This window comes from Bos taurus, chromosome 21 (assembly GCF_002263795.3).
Source record: "Bos taurus isolate L1 Dominette 01449 registration number 42190680 breed Hereford chromosome 21, ARS-UCD2.0, whole genome shotgun sequence".
NCBI classification, from domain to species: domain Eukaryota; kingdom Metazoa; phylum Chordata; class Mammalia; order Artiodactyla; family Bovidae; genus Bos; species Bos taurus.
The window spans coordinates 19,979,710-19,997,390 of record NC_037348.1 but is presented as its reverse complement, the minus strand read 5'-3'; the positions used below and the strand labels follow the sequence as shown (position 1 = coordinate 19,997,390).

General features: G+C 50.0%; 1 protein-coding gene across 1 annotated transcript; it reads right to left on the bottom strand.

The window, feature by feature from the left end:
* Nucleotides 1-5,069: 5,069 nt before the first annotated feature.
* On the bottom strand, nucleotides 5,070-9,286 carry LOC520626 (myeloid-associated differentiation marker). Its single transcript, XM_024982305.2, has 2 exons — nucleotides 9,241-9,286; nucleotides 5,070-6,611 (listed from the first exon to the last, which is right to left on the bottom strand). The coding sequence occupies exon 2, from the start codon at nucleotides 6,131-6,133 to the stop codon at nucleotides 5,342-5,344; it is 792 nt and encodes a 263-aa protein (XP_024838073.1). The 5' UTR covers nucleotides 6,134-6,611; nucleotides 9,241-9,286; the 3' UTR covers nucleotides 5,070-5,341.
* Between the last annotated feature and the right edge of the window lie 8,395 nt (nucleotides 9,287-17,681).

Sequence of the window (17,681 nt, the reverse complement as noted above, 5' to 3'; positions counted from 1 at the left end):
CAGGCCTGCTCAGGAGGCCAGAGAACTATGCTGACTGGCTCATCATCGCCTTCATCAGCAGGCCCCACCAGTATCAGCAACAGCCAGCCCTACGTTTGTGGTTGTGTCTTCAACTCCCTGGGGTTCTTCACCAGCTCCTTTTTCGATTCTCCAGAGATTGGCTGGGGGTGGAACTTATCCCAAATTCCTTTAAGATGCCCTCTAGGCAGCCAGTGTGAGGCTGAGCATCAGGTGGGGCCCTGGGATCCAAATTCTCTGATTCAGGACTCTTGCCCATTGGAAATCAGTGACCTCCAGAATTTTTTCTTTCTTTTTTTTTTTTTTTTTACTTAAAGGGGAGGTGCACTATACACTTCCTTCTATTGGGAGAAAGGAGCCCTGATGCCTAGCTACCTACCTTCACTCCTTCTCATCCTCATCCAGTCCGATGGCTTTAAGATTCCACTCAGTTGACAAATACACCTGTGCACCAAGTGTGTGCCCGGCAGTTTTCTAGACAATGGAGAGAGCAGAGAAGATAACCAGTAGTTCCCCCCTCATGGAGCTTATCCTCTAGGACACAAGATGGAAAATCTGAGAACCAATGTGTAATATCAGGTCAGTTCAGTTCAGTTCAGTCGCTGAGTCATGTCCGACTCTTTGCAACTCCATGAATCGCAGTACGCCAGGCCTCCCTGTCCATCACCAACTCCCAGAGTTCACTCAGACTCACATCCATCGAGTCAGTGATGCCATCCAGCCATCTCATCCTCTGTCAGCCCCTTCTCCTCCTGCCCCCAATCCCTCCCAGCATCAGAGTCTTTTCCAATGAGTCCACTCTTTGCATGAGATGGCCAAAGTACTTGAGTTTCAGCTTTAGCATCATTCCTTCCAAATAAATCCCAGGGCTGATCTCCTTTAGAATGGAATATCAGGTCAGTGGATGATAAATACTATGCTAAAGGGAAAACAGGTGAAAAAGAGAGTTATTGGAATGCAGGGATGGGCGAGGCTGCTATTTTAGGTGGTTGGAGGTCAGGCCACTCTATGGATGTGACCCACCCCTCACCAAGAGATTCTGATTCATTGGAGCTGAGTGAAGTGAATTGGCTGTATGATGATAACTCCCCAATTCTGGCCTCCAGAGCTGATCTCTACAGAGACCCTGAGTCATATGCAACTGCCTCCTGATCTCTCCCTCTGGATGTCTCAGGATGCCTCACACTCGCCATGTCTGGTCCCATCTCCTGAACCCCCCTAGCGCCAACACACACAGATCCTTCCTTGTCTTTCCCATCTAAGATGATGGCACCACCTTCACAGATGCGCTTCACAAAATACTGTGAATCCACACCACACACACACACACACACACACACACTCTCTTCCTCCTCTCTAGAGCATCCACTTGATCTTGGTCCAGATCCATCCAGCCTTCTCACCTGTGCTCCCCTCATAAGCTTCTCACTGCTTCCTCTATTTCCATTCTTTCCCTCAAAGTCAGCTTGGGCTGAACTCAAACTAAGTTACCTTTGACCGCTTTTCTTTGCTCCCTCAAACTGCACAGTGTCACCTCCCTGTATGTTCGCACCCCTTTCTACCTCTCCAGCTTCATCACCTCCCTCCCTCCAGTCACTGAGAAGTACTTCCAGTTCCTCTTTGTCATCTCAGGGCCTTTCCTGCTACAAGTCTACACACACCCCAACTCTGAATGGAGACCAGAACTGAGCCTGGAACATAGTAGTCCTGTCCAGGCAATGTCACTCTGAGCCTCAGTTTCCTCATCCAGAAAATGGAGATAATAGCACCAGTTTTTATAAATTTATTTATTTTTTATTAAAGGATAATTGCTTTACAGATAGCATCAGTTTTTAAAGGTGAAGATTCTTGATTGCATCCTGCAGAAAACACCTCTAGCAACTTAGGCAGAGAACAACTGTCCTAGAAGGCTGCTAGAGAATTATTAGGGAGAGATGGGCCTGAGAGCAGGCTTAGACCAGGAAGGAGGGGTGCTGGGCAGCTGGGGCACAGGCAAGGGCAGCTGGTCTAGCCACCATGGCCCCTGGCAGCAGACTCTGGATGCTACTCAGGCCTCAGCAGTAGAAATTCCGATCTGACCTGGTGTCTGTGTATCACCTGCTCCTTAGGTGTGTGTCCAGAGTTCATATGGCGGCAGGTCAAATATTTACCTGACCTTTTGAGTTTCTTATTGAGGGTGAGGCCCAGTTTCTCCTCAAGATTCACACGATGGGGACATCCTCAAATATGAGGTGGGGGGAAGTTCAGGTTCTCAATTGTTCTTCTCCCTGGAGATGTTCATCATACAAGGCCATGGGAAAGTTGGGAAAATTAAAAGAGAAAACAAAGGAATCACTGATTCTTCAACATTTCCCCTAAAGGCAGAAGGGATGGAATGTATCCCAGTCAGGAGGTCCAGGCAGGAAGGGGCCTGAGGTTGTAAGCTCGCGTTAATACTTATTCAATAAACTCCTGCAACATACCAGGCCTTCTGCTCAGCACTGGGAAAATTTCAAAGAACAAAGGACAAGACACCTCTGCTTTGTGGATCTATATTCTAGAGTTTATCTTTGAAGCCTCGTGTTTTCCATGAAAGTAAATGTGGGATATTGCATTCCTTTTTATAATACCCCATAATAATATACTCTTAACATATCAGACTTGTTTCAATACAAAAGTAACAACTTCCTACTAATGGGCTGGTGGCTGAGCCATCCTATTTGCTTGAAGATACTAGAAGATGAGGTCTTTATGTGCCTATATTTAGGCACATTGTGGTTGACACATGAACAAAGCTGGGTCAGAGTACATGTGATCGGGGGAGTAGAAAATGGGGGAGCCAAAACCTGTGAGAGAGGAGCAGAGGGTCCGAGAGATGATGGAGGGTTCTGGGGTCCTGCCAGCCTCTGACAAGGTCCAGGAACAGACTATTCAAGAAGCATTTCCTGCCTGAAGTAGCAGAAAGAACACCAGGCTTTCTTTTATGGGTTTTCCCTAAGGAGTGGTCCCACACTAGCAATGGGAGTGTTTCTGGGGGCAGTGGTTTGGGCTGATGGGCCAAGCACTTGAGGGATTTATGGAAACAGATGCTGGTTGGAGTGAGGGGTGAGGAGATGGGCTTGAACTAAGCTCCCCCACCCCCACTGCTTCTCCATTCCTGGTCAGAAGCAGTCCCAGAAAAGACCAACTGGGCAAACCTCACCAGCCCAGCCTGGCTCCAGAAGAGACCTCAGGTGACAGCTCACAGGTTCTGTTGGCTGAGAAAGGGGCCCTGAGGACTTGGGCTGCAGCGGGGCTGCTGTGGACACAACAGTTACAAGAGGTCGTATGTGTCGTGCTCACTGCAGGTCGAGCTCTGCTGTGGATTCATTTGTTCCTCCCAGCAGCCCCTGAACTATGTTTTCAGTCCCCATTTTAACAGGCACAGAGAGGTCAACCGATCACCTTTACAGAGGTTTAGGTGTCAGAGCTGGGATTTGAACACAGTCATGTGGGTTTAGGACCTTAAAATCTGCTTGGGTTTGATTTGTACCTTAGACCCAAAGGGACAGAGTGGCCAATATATTTTTCAGCACCAACAGACTGACCTGGTGACATCACCTCCATTTCATTCATCTTCAGGGATATTATTATTGTCATCCCCATTGTACAGATGATGATTCTGAGGCTCAGAGAGTGTGTTATGTTTTTTGCTCAAGTTTACACAGTCACTTTCTGTCAGAGCCCAGATTTGAACACAGGCCTGTCTCCCTGCAAAGCTCAGAAAAAGAAAAGTGTTAATTGCTAAGTCGTGTTTGATGCTGCGACCCCACAGATTGTAGCCCTCACAGGCTCCCTCTGTCCATGGAATTGTCCAGGCAAGAGTACTAGAGTGGGAAGCCATTTCCTTCTCCGGAAGATCTTCCCAACCCAGGGATAAAACATGAGTCTCCTGCTTTGCAGGCAGATTCTTTACCATCTGAGCCACCAAGGAAGCCCCAGCAGGGAACAGAACCTCAGTAAATGCTGAGCCCCTTCCCTCTTCCCTGGGTCCAGGATTCATCTCCTGGCTCCCGTGTGTCCTGGTCTGGCTCTAGTGCCCCACCCAGAGGTCCTGTGGCCAAGTTCCCATACAGGCCAGACCACTTCCTGTTGGCAAGCCAGCCAGAACATGACAGGGAGGGTCCAGACCCTAGGGAGAGACTGATTGGAGCCTGGCCTGAATCTCCTCGGCACATCAGTCTTCCTAGAGACTTTTCCACAGGACAGTGACACAGACAAGGGCCACACGGATTGGCAGTCGATGCCTGGGTCCCAGGTAGGTGCCTGGAGCCTCCGGAGAGCAGAGTCCCTTCTCTCTACTCCAAGGTGGACTAGGAAGGTTGATTCTGTGATTTTTCCAAGCTGGCCAGAGAATGGAAACATTTGTGCCCCGGGCTGTGTTCTGGATGCGCCTCAGGACACAGTCTGGAGGATGTTAGCTGGAGTCACCCTGCCTGGGGGAGGCTCTGGCTGGCCTTCAAGGAAGGAGCCTCTGGCCACTGCCCCAGGAGACAGGGAGCTCAGGTCAGGCAGGGGGCAAGGGAAGGGCCTGAGGCTTGGGCAACGGGAAGTCTTCTCCATCAACTGTGTGTGCTAAAGGGCTTGGAAAGGCCCTGGCCACTCAGCAGGGAGGATTGGGGACCACAGCTCTCCCTCCTCAGACCCCTGGACCCAAGGTGCCTCCCTTCTGTCTGCTTTGGATACAGGCCTGTGTGGGCATCTCTCAGCTTCTCCTGCAGCCTTTCCATGAAGGCTGCAGGAAGCATGCAGACCATCTGCCAACTATCCCTTCCCTGACTCTTCTTCTCCAGTTGGTATATTTTTCAAACATAAATTTTAGTTTTTTAAAAAGGGAATCTTTACCTGGTTCAAAATAAAAATATTCTGAAAAAGCCATGTTCTGAGAAACCTCACTTCTACCTGTGGCCCCATCCACTCTCTCCTCAGTTCCCCTCCCCGACCCGGCCCACGTCGCTATTCCAATGAACTCAGGGGAGTCCTTCCTGTGCTCCTTGATGCAAGTCAAGTACATACAGGTGTATTTAATATTATTTCCCTTCATTTTTATTATATAAAATATAGTATACTCCATGTTGATTTATATCTTAACTATTTTTATTTCATGTATCCTGGAGATATTTACTTATCACTGTTGCAGAGTATTCCTTCTTGCACTACATCACTGTTTATTAATCCGCATCCTAAAGATGAACACCTGGGTTATTTTCAATCTTTTCTATCTTACTTGTGAATTTGATCTTGAGTGGGAGCTTGATTTATGTCAGGCTGCTGTGATCAGGAGAAGGTAAATGGGGAGAGGTGGTCAGGACACAGGAAATGAGAAAAGCAAGGATGACCAGGAAAGGGGCGAAAGGTAGAAAAATGTAGAAAAAATGAAAGAAGCAAGAGAAAGAAGCAAAACAGAATGTGGGCAACCACACAAGACAGAAAGGAGACAGAGCAGAAGGGAAGGAAATGGAAAAGAGAGTGAGATGAGTGAATAAGTACGCGAGCAAGGAGAGAGGAGAGCCAGGAAGAGGACATCAGGGGCTGACAGAGCTCGGTGAGTATACCTCCTGTGAGCAGAGGGGTCAGGAACCCTGGGCTGGTCCTCAGTCCCTACAGAAACCTGGCGAGCCCAGTACACCAGGTCAGACGCGTAAACCAGCAGGTTGATGGCTGTCAGGAGGGTCACAGCCAGTCGCTGGTCCCAGAAGCACATGTCATAGTTGAGCCCATTGATGCGGCCCATATCACTGGACCGGTGGGGCTGTCTGCCAAACTGCTCATTGAACTGGTAGAGCGGCCAGAGGACCAGAGCGCTGACATAGAGGAGGACAGACAGCAGGCTGAGCACAAGTTGAAAAATGGGATACAGGCTGGGCAGCCTGCATTGCCATTTGCCCAGGTTCAGCAGGATGGCCAGGGCTGCTGGGATGAAGCAGATGGAGTACACGGCCACACACCACTCCAGGGCCGGCTGGTGCAGGTACAGGGAGGTGTTGATGATGCAGATGAAGATGAAACCAGCCATAAAGGTCTCCAGCACCTTCAGCAGGCCTGGCATGGTGAGCACACAGCAGGAGGTCTCTTTGAACCCATAGGTGATCCGCATGCAGACTACTTACATGGCATGTAGCAGAGGTGGGACACAGGGGAACGTAGTGGCAGTGATGGCCCGGTCCCGGTAAGGACCATCAGGCAGGAACTGGACAAAGGTGACAGAGTAGATGATGGAGGCCGAGAGACAGAGGAGGGTGGTGTTGCACCAGAAGAAAGGAAAGCAGGACGAGAGCTCACGTAAGTCGACTATGGAGATGATGAGGGTCACAGCGAAGCAGATGCACCAGAAGGACATGAACCAGTTACCTGTGGCCCCTCTCCAGATGCCCATGTCGGCCACCAGAGAGAAGGCCACACAGGTGGAGAAGAGCTGTGGCGGGCAGAGGCAGAGACAGCAGCATGTGACCTCCAAGAAGCCCCTGTCTCAAGTGTCACCCCAGTGCACGTGGGCTGTGCTGGTCTGGCTGGTGGTGGATCGAGTCAGCCTCCTGGAACAGGCTCAGGGCCCTGTGATGGCTGAGGCTCAGGATCTGTGGAGTTGGACCCAATGGTCAGACACTTGGGTAACAACACAGCCGCTCCAGAATGGTTCTCCCCACCCATCACCCTCGGCCTTGTCAGGAGACTGCCTCATCCCCAAATCTCACAGCCATGTTTGATCTGCCCCCAAACCATGAATATTTGGGGCCTCTTGGGCTGCATACCATTATCTTTTGGGGTTGTAAGGTAGAATCATCCTTATGTACAATCTCAAATCTTCAAGTCTCTCAAAATTGAAAACGATTTTTAGAAATTTCATTTTTGTAGCAGAATTTGAGCTGAATGTACATGAGACAATTCATGGTCTCACGGTTCTCCGCCTCCCCCTCAGAGAGGACCCAGAAGGCCCTGGTCCCCTCATGCAAGCTTGGTTAGCTCCAGATTAGGGGCACAAACCAGTTTGTACTGGAGGTGGCCCCGAGGATTTGTTTTGTTTTTCTTCATGGTATTTTCTGGAAGACATGATGTAGAATCAGTGTTGTTTTTTCCCTAAGGGCTTGGAAGCTGCAGTATTTTAATTTCACAAGAAAATCCAGATTTCCTGCTCCTTTAGAAACCTCAGGGGATCTGGTGTCACTGGGCTGTGTTCCCTTGTGGTTGGGGGAGTAGCTGGGGGTGAGCATCAGCTATGGCCTCTTTACTGTTTTCCATTTATACCTTTGTGTAGTTTTCTATATTTCTCTTATTCTCCTGTATAATCGACATAAACAGGGCTATGATCATCTCACATGTGCCTATTTCCCCCTCTTTGGGATGGCCAGGCTTCCTGCCTGCTCACACGAGCGTCCACCCCTTCATCCAGGGAGCATCCGTGTTCTCAACATCTCGTACAGCCTTCAACACATGTCACAAGCTCTGAAACTGTATTTAGACACATGTTTGCATACATGCACACATGCCTGTAGGGAGTATCTTCCTTATTTTCTGATTTGTAAACATAAGACCGTGCCATGCACACGGCATCTTGCTTTTCCACCACCCCCGGCAGGTGCAGCTGGTCTTCTCCAGGGGCCCTAGTCCTCTCCATCCCCTTTACTTATTTCCTTCCCTCCTGGCTCCTGTGGGCGTTTGGACTGACCCCCCTTCTCTAGATCAGTGGACCCTCCCCTGTGAGTCTCAGACACTGGGGGACACAGAATATGACAAGGGGTCCTGGGATCCCTGTGACCACCATACTCTAGAGCAGGAGGTTGGCAAGCTTTTCTGGAACTTTAAAAAAATATGACAAATAATATATTTTTCATTTCTGGAAATTCATTTTGTTCTACTAGGGCTACTGCAGCCAATTACCACAAGCCTGATGGCTTAAAACAACAGAAACGGATTCTCTCACAGTTCTGGAGGTCAGCGTTTTGAAACAAGGTGTCAGCAGGGCTGCTCTGTCTCTGATGCCCCAGGGGAGGGTCCCTCCTTGTCTCTTTTGGCTTCTGGAGGAGCCTTGGCCCGTGGCTGTGTTCCTGAACTCAGGCTTGTCTACTCAGTCCTCAAGAAGCCAAACACTGAGACACCAGTGTCCGGCTTTTTCTGGGACAAGGTGCCGCTCCTCTGCTGTGAACACAATCATCACCCACATCTGTGCATCAGCCCATGTTGGGTGGAGGTTAGAAAAAATACGAATGAAGGTTTCCACCATTTTTTGTGGATCAACTTGGAGGATGGTTTTTTCCAGTTTAGCAGGTCTATGTTGAGAAGAAGATCGTATGTCCAGTAGCAGTTACAGACTTTTCTTCTGCACTGAAACCTCCTGCAGGGAATTGTCTTAGTGGAAATCCACCCCCTTGCCCACCTCCGCCTCCCCGCCCCGTGCCATAAGGGACGCACTCTGGCCAAATTGAGTGACCTGTCAGGTCTTAAAGGGAGAGACTACTTCAGAACCCCTTTCTTCTTCAAGCTGTGGTGACGCTAAGGCTGTGCCCCGCCAACACACTAGAACCCCTCCTCTTCCGGAGACTGGAGTTGGGGGGAGGGGGAGGGGGATGGCGCAGACCAGGACAGCCCCTGCCTGGGGCATCATAGGAACCACAAAGCTGGGGCTGGATCAGTTCACTAAGAAGGTGACGCCTCTTCTCCCTCCCTTGCCTGCAGACTCGTCTGTGAACACGGCAAGCTTTTCACAGTTTACTTTCCTTTTGGCCTTTAATTTGGTGCCCTTGGAAGAATCCTAATTAGGGAGTAACAGGAAGACCTGCACATGGAGTTCCCTCCCACTTCCGGATCTTAAAAAAAGAGCTCTAACTGCAAAATACTGGAATAATTTAGAGATCCATACAGGAACCAACACTATTCCCAACAGAAAACATACATGGGCAAGGTTGTATTGAAAGTAGAAAACCATTTTTTTCTTGATTACAGGGTCATACCTCCAGTTTTGCCCATCTGCCAAGATGGGTGCCAGTGGACTTGTAGAAGGGATGGATGTAGGTCCCCTCCCCCCACTTCACTGGCTCTTCCAGAACAGATTTAAAACAAACAAGCAATTCTTGAAGAGAGTGGTACAGAGTCACAAACAAGCCATTTCCCACTTCTCCAGTCTCCAACTGGCCCCAGAGTTTCAAAGAGCACAGAATACACCCAAACAGGTGGAAAGGGGGCTCCTGGGACCCACACCCCTCTACTCACTCAGTCAAGAGCTCAGTGCTCCTTCAGAGGCCAGTTTCCTTCTCTTAACAGAAAGAGAAAGAACCCTGTGAGCAAGGCCTGGGGAGGGACAGGGCAAGTTCCTGAATCTAGCAAGTTCGGCAGCTGATGGAAGAGACCTATATATCTTCCTGGGAATAGCTGGCACTCCACCTTATCTTCCCAGTGGCACTCTGTTCCTTGCTCTAGGAAGAAAGGGAGGGGCTGGAGACTTGGGGACCTGACTCCTGCCTGGGCGCTCAACATTGTCCCCCAAGTCAGGCCCAGCTGCTTGTCGCTGAAGAAGCCAATACAGAGAGCTAAGTCTTGGGTTTAAGAAAAGTAGCTTATCTTAAGGAAGCTGGCAAGAAGGTGTTTTACTGCCCAGAAGAATCAACTCCCAGCACGGCAAGGCTCAGCCGGGATTTATACAAGGAGGGAAGCAGGAAACGGCTGCAGGCTGCATGCCAGGGGTGCGCTGTGCTTCTATTTTGGGGACTTTACATTAACCCCTGGGCCGCCTTGCTGGATTGAGAAGGTGAGTGTGGTCCTTACTTTGTTCAGATCAGCACATCAGATCTAGGTGTCAGTGGTTGTATATTTTCTAGAGAAAAAAGAATTGAGGCAGAAACAGAGCTTAACTGGCCAAGCAAAACTGAAACCAGAAAACATCAAACTCTGTTTAACTATTCATAAGCCTTTGGTTGAGAAACAAGCAAGGTTACAAACGGGTGCTGGTGACCTACCTGACCACCATGATCACCATGTGCCCGTCCTCAGGCCTGGGCACCAAGCCCATCGTGGGCTTCTTCCTCCACTTGGGGCATCTGCTCACCACCTGAGTGCCCTTCTCGCTGGGGGCCAGTGAGGACACTCTGAAGGGGGACGTAATTAACTGGTGCATGTTCATCTGGTGCGTCTGCTTCACCATGACCCTCACCATCTTCATAGTGGAATTCTGTGAGCTCCGGTCCCACCTCCCCTTCTCCTGGGAGGGCTTTTTCTGTGCCCACGCCTTTTACTTCTCTATCACCTGCCTCTCAAAGACCATCATCTTCGGCGCCACCTACATCAAGTTCTTGCCTCCAGGCTTCGCCCAGAACAGGGTCATCACTGCCACTGCATTCGCCTTCGTGGCTGCTGTCTCTATGCCATTGAAGCATTCTGCATCATATCCAGCCTGGAGGCATGGTCTGGTTCAAGCCAGCCTTCCCGGGCCTGCGCAGGAGGCCAGAGAACTATGCTGACTGGCTCATCATCACGTTCATCAGCAGCCCCCACCAGTATCAGCATCAGCCAGCCCTACGTTCGAGGTTGTGTACTTCATATGCTTCCTCCTGGAAGGAGCTGTGAACTTCATAGTGAAGCGATTTGATCGAGTCAAAGACAAAAATCTCTGTTCCCTACCTGTATCCTGTCTGAGCAGACGGTGCTCTCTGTGCTCCTCTGCCCTAGTGCTCTGGTCCTCTGTCAGCTCCACCAGTTCAATAAGAAGCCTGATGGGCAACCCCAGTGATCCAGTGATGTGAGCTGCAGGAACAGACGCACCTGCTCGGTGTGCACCTGGGACCAGCGGCTGGCTGTAGCCGTCCTATCCAGCTGCTGCTTGATGTGGCTGACACTGAGTGCCTGGCCTGTGAGGCTATTGTAGGGACTAAGAATGCACTTTCTAAATGAGAGGTGTTCTTTGTAGAGCTCTGACATCCTCTGATGCCCTCTTCCTGGCCTCCCTCTCCCTCCTCACAACCTTCTCCATGCATCTCACTCTCTTTTGTGTTCCTTCTCTCCTTCTGCTCTGTCTTTGCCCCGTTTGGTGTGTTTGCTCACATTCGGTTTTGTCTCTTTCTCTTGCTGCCCTCATCTAATCTACACTTTCTGCTTTTTTCCCTTTTTCTGGTCATCCTTGGCTTTCCCATCTCCTGTGTCCTGACCACCTCTCCCCATTTTCCTTCTTCTGATCCATCAGGACCTGAGACCCCTTCCTTCTCTGCCCACTGCCTCCTAAGGCGCTGACTCCACATCACACAGCCCTCTGTGCAGCTGTTCACACCCTGGGCCTCTGGAGGGGCCTCATTGCCAAGCAAGTCTGTCCCACTGGGGGTGCCTTAGTTGGTGTGTGTGTGTGTTGGAAGGAGGCTGGGGTTGGGGGTGAGTACCAAGGGATATGGCCCACTTCTTCCCAGCGGATGGGGTATACAGTCCACCACTCCTTTAAGTTAAACAAAAGTCTGTGCAGGTCAGTAATTTCCAGTGGGAGGAGTCTTGAAGCAGAGACCCTGGTCGCTAAGCCCCAACTGGTGGTTGGCCCCATCTGACATCGGCTCCAGAATTTTTCCAAGCTTACTGAAACCCACTGCCAGCAGAGGCCATCTTAAAGGAAGCAAAGGCTGAATGCCTCCCCATCCAACTACTCTCTGGGGAATCAAAGTAGGACCTGGTGAATGAACCCCAGAGTCTTGAAGACACCTGCCTGCAGAGTTGGTGAGGGGCAGCGATGTGGCCCTCCTACCTCAGTGATCAAAACAGCAGGTTCTGCCTCTGAAGGGAGAAGGACATCGCCATTGCCAGCATTAAAGGTGATGTTAGCCTGGGTGTTATAGTTTTCTTAATTTTTATTGTCTCAAGGGCAAAAATTACTGGTTGACTATATTTTTGCATGGAAAGTTTCTATTCAAAACTTTGTTGATGGGTGGTGTTGGATGGGTGAGTAATGCTGATGCCACAGTCGAGGAAACTGTATTGCTTGAGTTTGTGCTGCACAGACATGTGTTTCTATGTGTCAGCTGTTTTCTCATGCTGCCTCCTGCTTCTCCAGGATCTACATATAATCTAAATAAATGTAAATATACATGGATTTCTTAATTGTCTGGAATTTCTGGATACCATCACCCCTGCTATCAATCATAGATGCAGCCTTGCCCTTTCTCCTACAACTGTAATGCTCTTTTTTACCTCAGTACAAAGATAAAAGAAAAACCCCACAAACTTGACATATCTAATTGCCCAAATTTTCTCAGAGCTGGGAAGGATGCAGGAGATTTTTATTCTGATGAAAGCCCTCATCTCTGGGAGCCCTTCCCAATGTCTCCCCACTCGCACCTTCCCCTGGGCCCTGGGGCCATGGCCCAGCCCAAGACAACTAGCAGTTGTGTCCCCAACACTAGACTTTCTGTCCCCTTAGCTCTTAAAGGACGAGACCCTGGAGAACTGTATTTAAAGGTGTGTCCCTGCGTGCATGCCCAGCGCGTGTTTGCCTGTGTATGTGCCTGTATGTCTGTGCTCACAGGTGCATTTGGACCAGCAGCCTTTATAATAACTGGTGGCCAGGAAGCCACCCTTATTGTGTTCAGTCTCGTTTCTCAGCCACAAACCACAGAGCCCAGCATCCTGGAGTCACCAGGACTGGAGGAGTCAGGCATCAGAGCTGTGGTGGGCAGGGGAGGGGGTGGGACAGGGGAAGGCCCCCCTGCTGCCCCTCGCTCCTGTACTGGGATGAAGCATGAGTTCTTCACACAGGGGCAGGTGGGGTGGATGGGGAGGGCTCCAGGACGTGGTTCCCGTGGCAGGCAAATCCTAAGAAGCAAACAAATAAAATTCATATTTTAAGTCAAGACAAGAAAAATTGAAACAAAATTCGTCTCTGCCTGTTTTGACCTCCTCCCTGCCCTGAAGTGTGCAGTGTGCATCTGGAGTATGTGTTAACCAGACCTTCCGAAGGGCAGAAATACCTGACCCAATATAAAGATCCATTTGTGTTCTTCTAACCCCAGCCTTGTGACTTTACATGACACTGCCTCCCTATGACCTTACTAATGTCACTAGCCATATTACTCTTGTCTAGCACTTTATAAGAGTGTTGTTTCTCGCATTAACAAATGTGTCATTGAGCCTCTGATAAACATGGTGATGACCAGGTGACCTTACATACAGTTTTATAAGATCCATGACTCGAAATATGGGAAGAAGCAACAGGAGGGAACCATTTCTGAGAGCCGGACAGACAAGTGAGACAATTGTTCTGGAGGATTTTGGCTACTGATACCAGAACTAGAAGAAGAATTGCACACCCAGTGGCCCATCAATGGAATCCTCCCCTGACCTGGGAAAATTCCTCCCAAACCTTGATTGCAATTAAGATGGAAACAAATAGATTGTGTGATAAAGAATGTTGCCCACCACTGAGGTCTTCCAAAATCAAGTCACTGGCTGCTGCAGTTCACTGACCTGCAATCCACTCTGGAAAGAAGTCGTGAAAAAGGTCAGGATTGTACTTTGTACTCTGAGAAAACTGGCAGAACCTGCCCTCACATACTTGGATATTTCAGGAGACTTTTCTATGAACCCAGTTTTCTGCATCTGTTCATGCTTGGGAAGCACTAAAAGCATGAACCATGATATCTGTTCTTCCTGAGTGAAGCAACCTTCTACCAAAGCGTAGGCTGGTTTCATGTCCTTCCCCAAATCACTTAAACATTGACCTCCAAACCAAACCTAATCTCCTCAAAACAGCTCTTGGAGCGTCTTGAGAGACTGTCTCCCCAGTTAAACTTCTCAGGTTGGTTCCAATAAAATTTCCAATTCTTTCTTAGGTTGTCTGACTATTGGCTAATTTTTTATCCACAAAAGCAAGTATGCGTTGACCTCCGCAAGTCTCAGTGCAGGAACCTCAGATTCTTATATTTTTCTAAATCAAATTGAACACAACCCTGGGACCTCACTTCTCAGGAGGATGCAAATGTCTCTGTGCTTCAGTAAAAGAATTGTCTAGGGTGGGCTCACCTGAGGGGCTCGCTGTCCAAGCCTCGTGGTTCATGGGGGGCAGCTGGTCAATTCCTCCTGTTGAGAGATTAAGGGACATTTGTCACAATTCCAATGGTGCTCCAATTCCTCACTGTGGCCCTCAAAAGAAAGTGTAATGATCTTGTATTTAGTCCAACCCTCTAGTCTTAGGGTATTCCCTGGTGGCTCAGATGGTAAAGAATCCTTCTGCAATGCAGGTCGACCCGGGTTTGATCTCTGAGTTGGCAAGATCCCCTGGAGATGGGTTGTCAACCCCCTCCAGTATTCTTGCCTGGGAAATCCCTCGGACAGAGGAGCCTGGTGGGCTGCAGTCCATGGGGCCGCAAAGTGTCAGACATGACTGAGTGAGATACACTTAGTCTTCTCTTCATAGAGGAGGAGCAGCTGGACGCCAGGGAGGGGCAGGACTTGTCCAAAGTCACCCTGTGTGTGGCAGAGTCAGAGTCAGGACCAGGTGTCCTGTTGCCAGGCTGGCTGTCTGGCCACGGCCCCATACTTCTTGTTATAAGTGTGGCAGCAGCATCCTCCAGGCTGGGATTCTGCCCCGTCCACCCTAGTCCTGCACAAACTTGCCCCATCCCCCTGAGGAGGGCACTCACTGCTGCTGAGTCAGTTTCCTCATCTGCTAGATGGGGGAGGGGTCCCAGAGACCCTGGTCCTTCCCAGCCCCCCTCTTCCCGGGGCCCCTGGACTTGCCAGTCCTGGAGACTCAGACGTGGAGATGGAGCCGGCTCCCTCCCGTCTGTCCCCCTTCTCCACCCTCTCTGCTTGTTTCCTCTCGGCTGCTGGGTCCTGTTTATTGGTCACATCCTTCCTGACTAAACACACCCTCCTTCCCCATGACCACTGCTTGGTGGGGAACATGCTTCTCTTTCATAACATGAGTTTCCTTAATCCCTTTCCTGGGGTCCAACTCTCCAGTGATTCTTGTCAAAAACACAAACTGCTTCTAGGCACCCCCACAGTCTGAGGTCTCCCAGACTTCCTTGTTCCCACACATTCTTGACTTTCCACTTTTTCAGATCCAGCTCAGCAGCCAGAATGCTCTTGCCTTATTTAGGGAGCTTGTGTTTCCTTTGGGAAAAGCAAATTCCTTCCTGCTGTGCATATAGAGGGCTGACCATAAGCAGGGGAAGATGAAACAGAAGCCCAGAGTGAAGAGAGGCAGATCTGGGGTCTGCGACTGGATTCACAGTCACATCTGCTCTGACTCGAGAGCAGACAGGCTCGGGGAGGAGCTGAGAGATGCCCACACAGGCCTGTCTCCAAAGGCAGAGAGAAGGGAGGTGACTTGGGTCCAGAGGTCTCAGGAGGGAGAGCTGGGGACCCGAAACCCACCTACTTGGTGACCACGGCCTCCCCCAGCCCTTCAACACACACAGTTCATGGAGAAGACCTCCCAGTACCCAAGCCTCAGGCCCTTCCCTTGCTCCCTGTCTGCCCTGGGCTTCTTGTCTCCTGGGGCAGCAGTCAGAGGCTCCCTCCTCAGCCGGCCAGAGCGTCCTCTGCACAGGGTGACTCCAGCTGACACCCCCAGACTATGGCCTGAGCCGCATCCAGAACACAGCCTGGGGCACAGATGTTCCCGTTTTCTGGTCCTGGAGCAGCTTCTTGGAAAAATCACAGAATCAGCCTCCTCAGTCTTCCTCTGAGTGGGGAGAGTTGGGGCCGTTCCCTCCTGTGTCTCAGGCACCTGGTTATCTGCCCTGGGTGCCCGTGCAGACGGCCGATCATGCGGCCCTTGTCTGTGTGGTTGGCTCCTGTCTAAAAGTGCCTGTTGGGGGCCAGGTGAGCTGAAGAGAAACAAGGGGGCTTTAATCAACCCCTGTGAAGTTTCTCCCTGCTGTCTCCGGACTTTTCTGGCTGGCTACTTCCCTTTTCAACAGGAAATAGGTAGTCTGACTGAGACAGGGGTGTTGCTGTAGGACCTCTGAATGAGGTACTGCAGCCAGAGCAGGACAGACAGGAGCCAGGAGGTTATACCTGGATCTGAGAGAAGAGGGAACGGGCTCAGCATTTCCCGAGGTTCTTGCTGAGCTTTGGGGGAGACAGATCTGTATTCAACACAGGCTCTCTCAGAGAGTAACTGTGTGATCTTGAGGAAAAAAACATAATGTGCTCTCTGAGCCTCACTTTCATCATCTCTTAAATAGGGATGACAATAATAATATCCTTGAAAATGAAATAGTGATAATAAGTCACCTAGTCAGACTGGTGGTATGTTTTGTCGCTCAGTCATGTCCACCTCCGTGCGACCCCTTGGACTGTATCCCGCCAGGCTCCTCTGTCCAAGGGGATTTTCCAGGCAAGAATACTGAAGCAGGTTGTCATGCCCTCCTTCAGGGGATCCTTCTGACCCAGGGATTGAACCCAGGTCTCCCACATTGTATGTGGATTCTTTACCATGTGAGCCACCAAGGAGGTGCTGGACCTCCTTGTTGTTTGTTTGCACCCTGTTGGTGCAAAAAATATTGGCTGTTTTATCTTTCTGGAATTCAAGGTACAAATTAATGACAATCAGGGTACAAGATCCTGCACCCACATGACTGGGTTCAAATCCCAGCTCTGCCACTTCCTACTTGTGTGATCTTGCTCTAGTTACCCACTGTGTGTCTGTGATAACGGGGACACTGAGTGCATAGTTCATGGGCTGCTGGGAGGAACAAAACATCCAGAACAGTGGTTAGCCTGCAGTGTGTGCTGTGTGTGACACCTCTCTTAACTTTTATGTCAATACCTGCCCTGTTGGCCCATGGCAAATGTTTCTGAAATGAATACAAGTGCTTACAGCTCAGACTGTAGCCTGGACCTACCAAGTGGGATGCATTCCATCCCTTCTGCCTTTTAGGGGAATATTTGAGAATCTCTGAATCATGTTTTGTCCCATTTAATCCTCCTAACAACACTTGACCTTCTGTGATGGATATCTCCATGGAGGGAAATCACTGAGGACCTGACCTCATCACTATATTTGAGGACAATCCCATAATGTGTGCAACCTGGGGAGAGACTGGGCCTGACCCTCAATAAGAAAGAAAAGGCAAGTAAAGTGCAGTCGCTCAGTCGTGGCCAACTCTTTGCGACCCCATGGACTGTAGCATCCCAGGCTCCACTGTCCATGGGGATTTCCAGGCAAGGATACTAGAGTGGGTTGCCATTTCCTTCTCCAGAGTCTCTTCCTCATCCAGGGATCGAATCCAGGTCTCCCACATTGCAGGCAGATGCTTTACTGTCTGAGCCATCAGGGAAGCCTCAAGAAAGAAAAGGCCAGATAAATATTGGACCTGCCCCACAAATGGGGCCTGGACACACAAGAACAGATATACACAGAAACAAAGAGAGACCAGAATTCCTTCTGCAGGGCCTGCAGTAGCATCCAGTGTGCTTCCAGTGGCCACAGGGGCCTGGACCAAGTGCCCTTGGCTGTGAGCTGGCTGTCCAGCACCCTCATTTCTGGTCTGAGCCTGTTCTCAGGCTGGTCCCTCTCTAGCAGTTCTCCAAGCTATCCAGTATCCTTCTAGTACAGTTGTTCTCTGCTTATGCTGCCAGAGATGTCTCTGGAGGGTACAGTTAATAGCCTTTATGACTAAAAGCAGGAGCTATTATCTCCATTTTCTGGATGAGCAAACTGAGACCTAGAGTAG

What these genes read in the sequence shown, in the direction of transcription:
- LOC520626 (XM_024982305.2), bottom strand. Translation starts at nt 6,133, where the DNA reads ATGCGGATCACCTATGGGTTCAAAGAGACCTCCTGCTGTGTGCTCACC.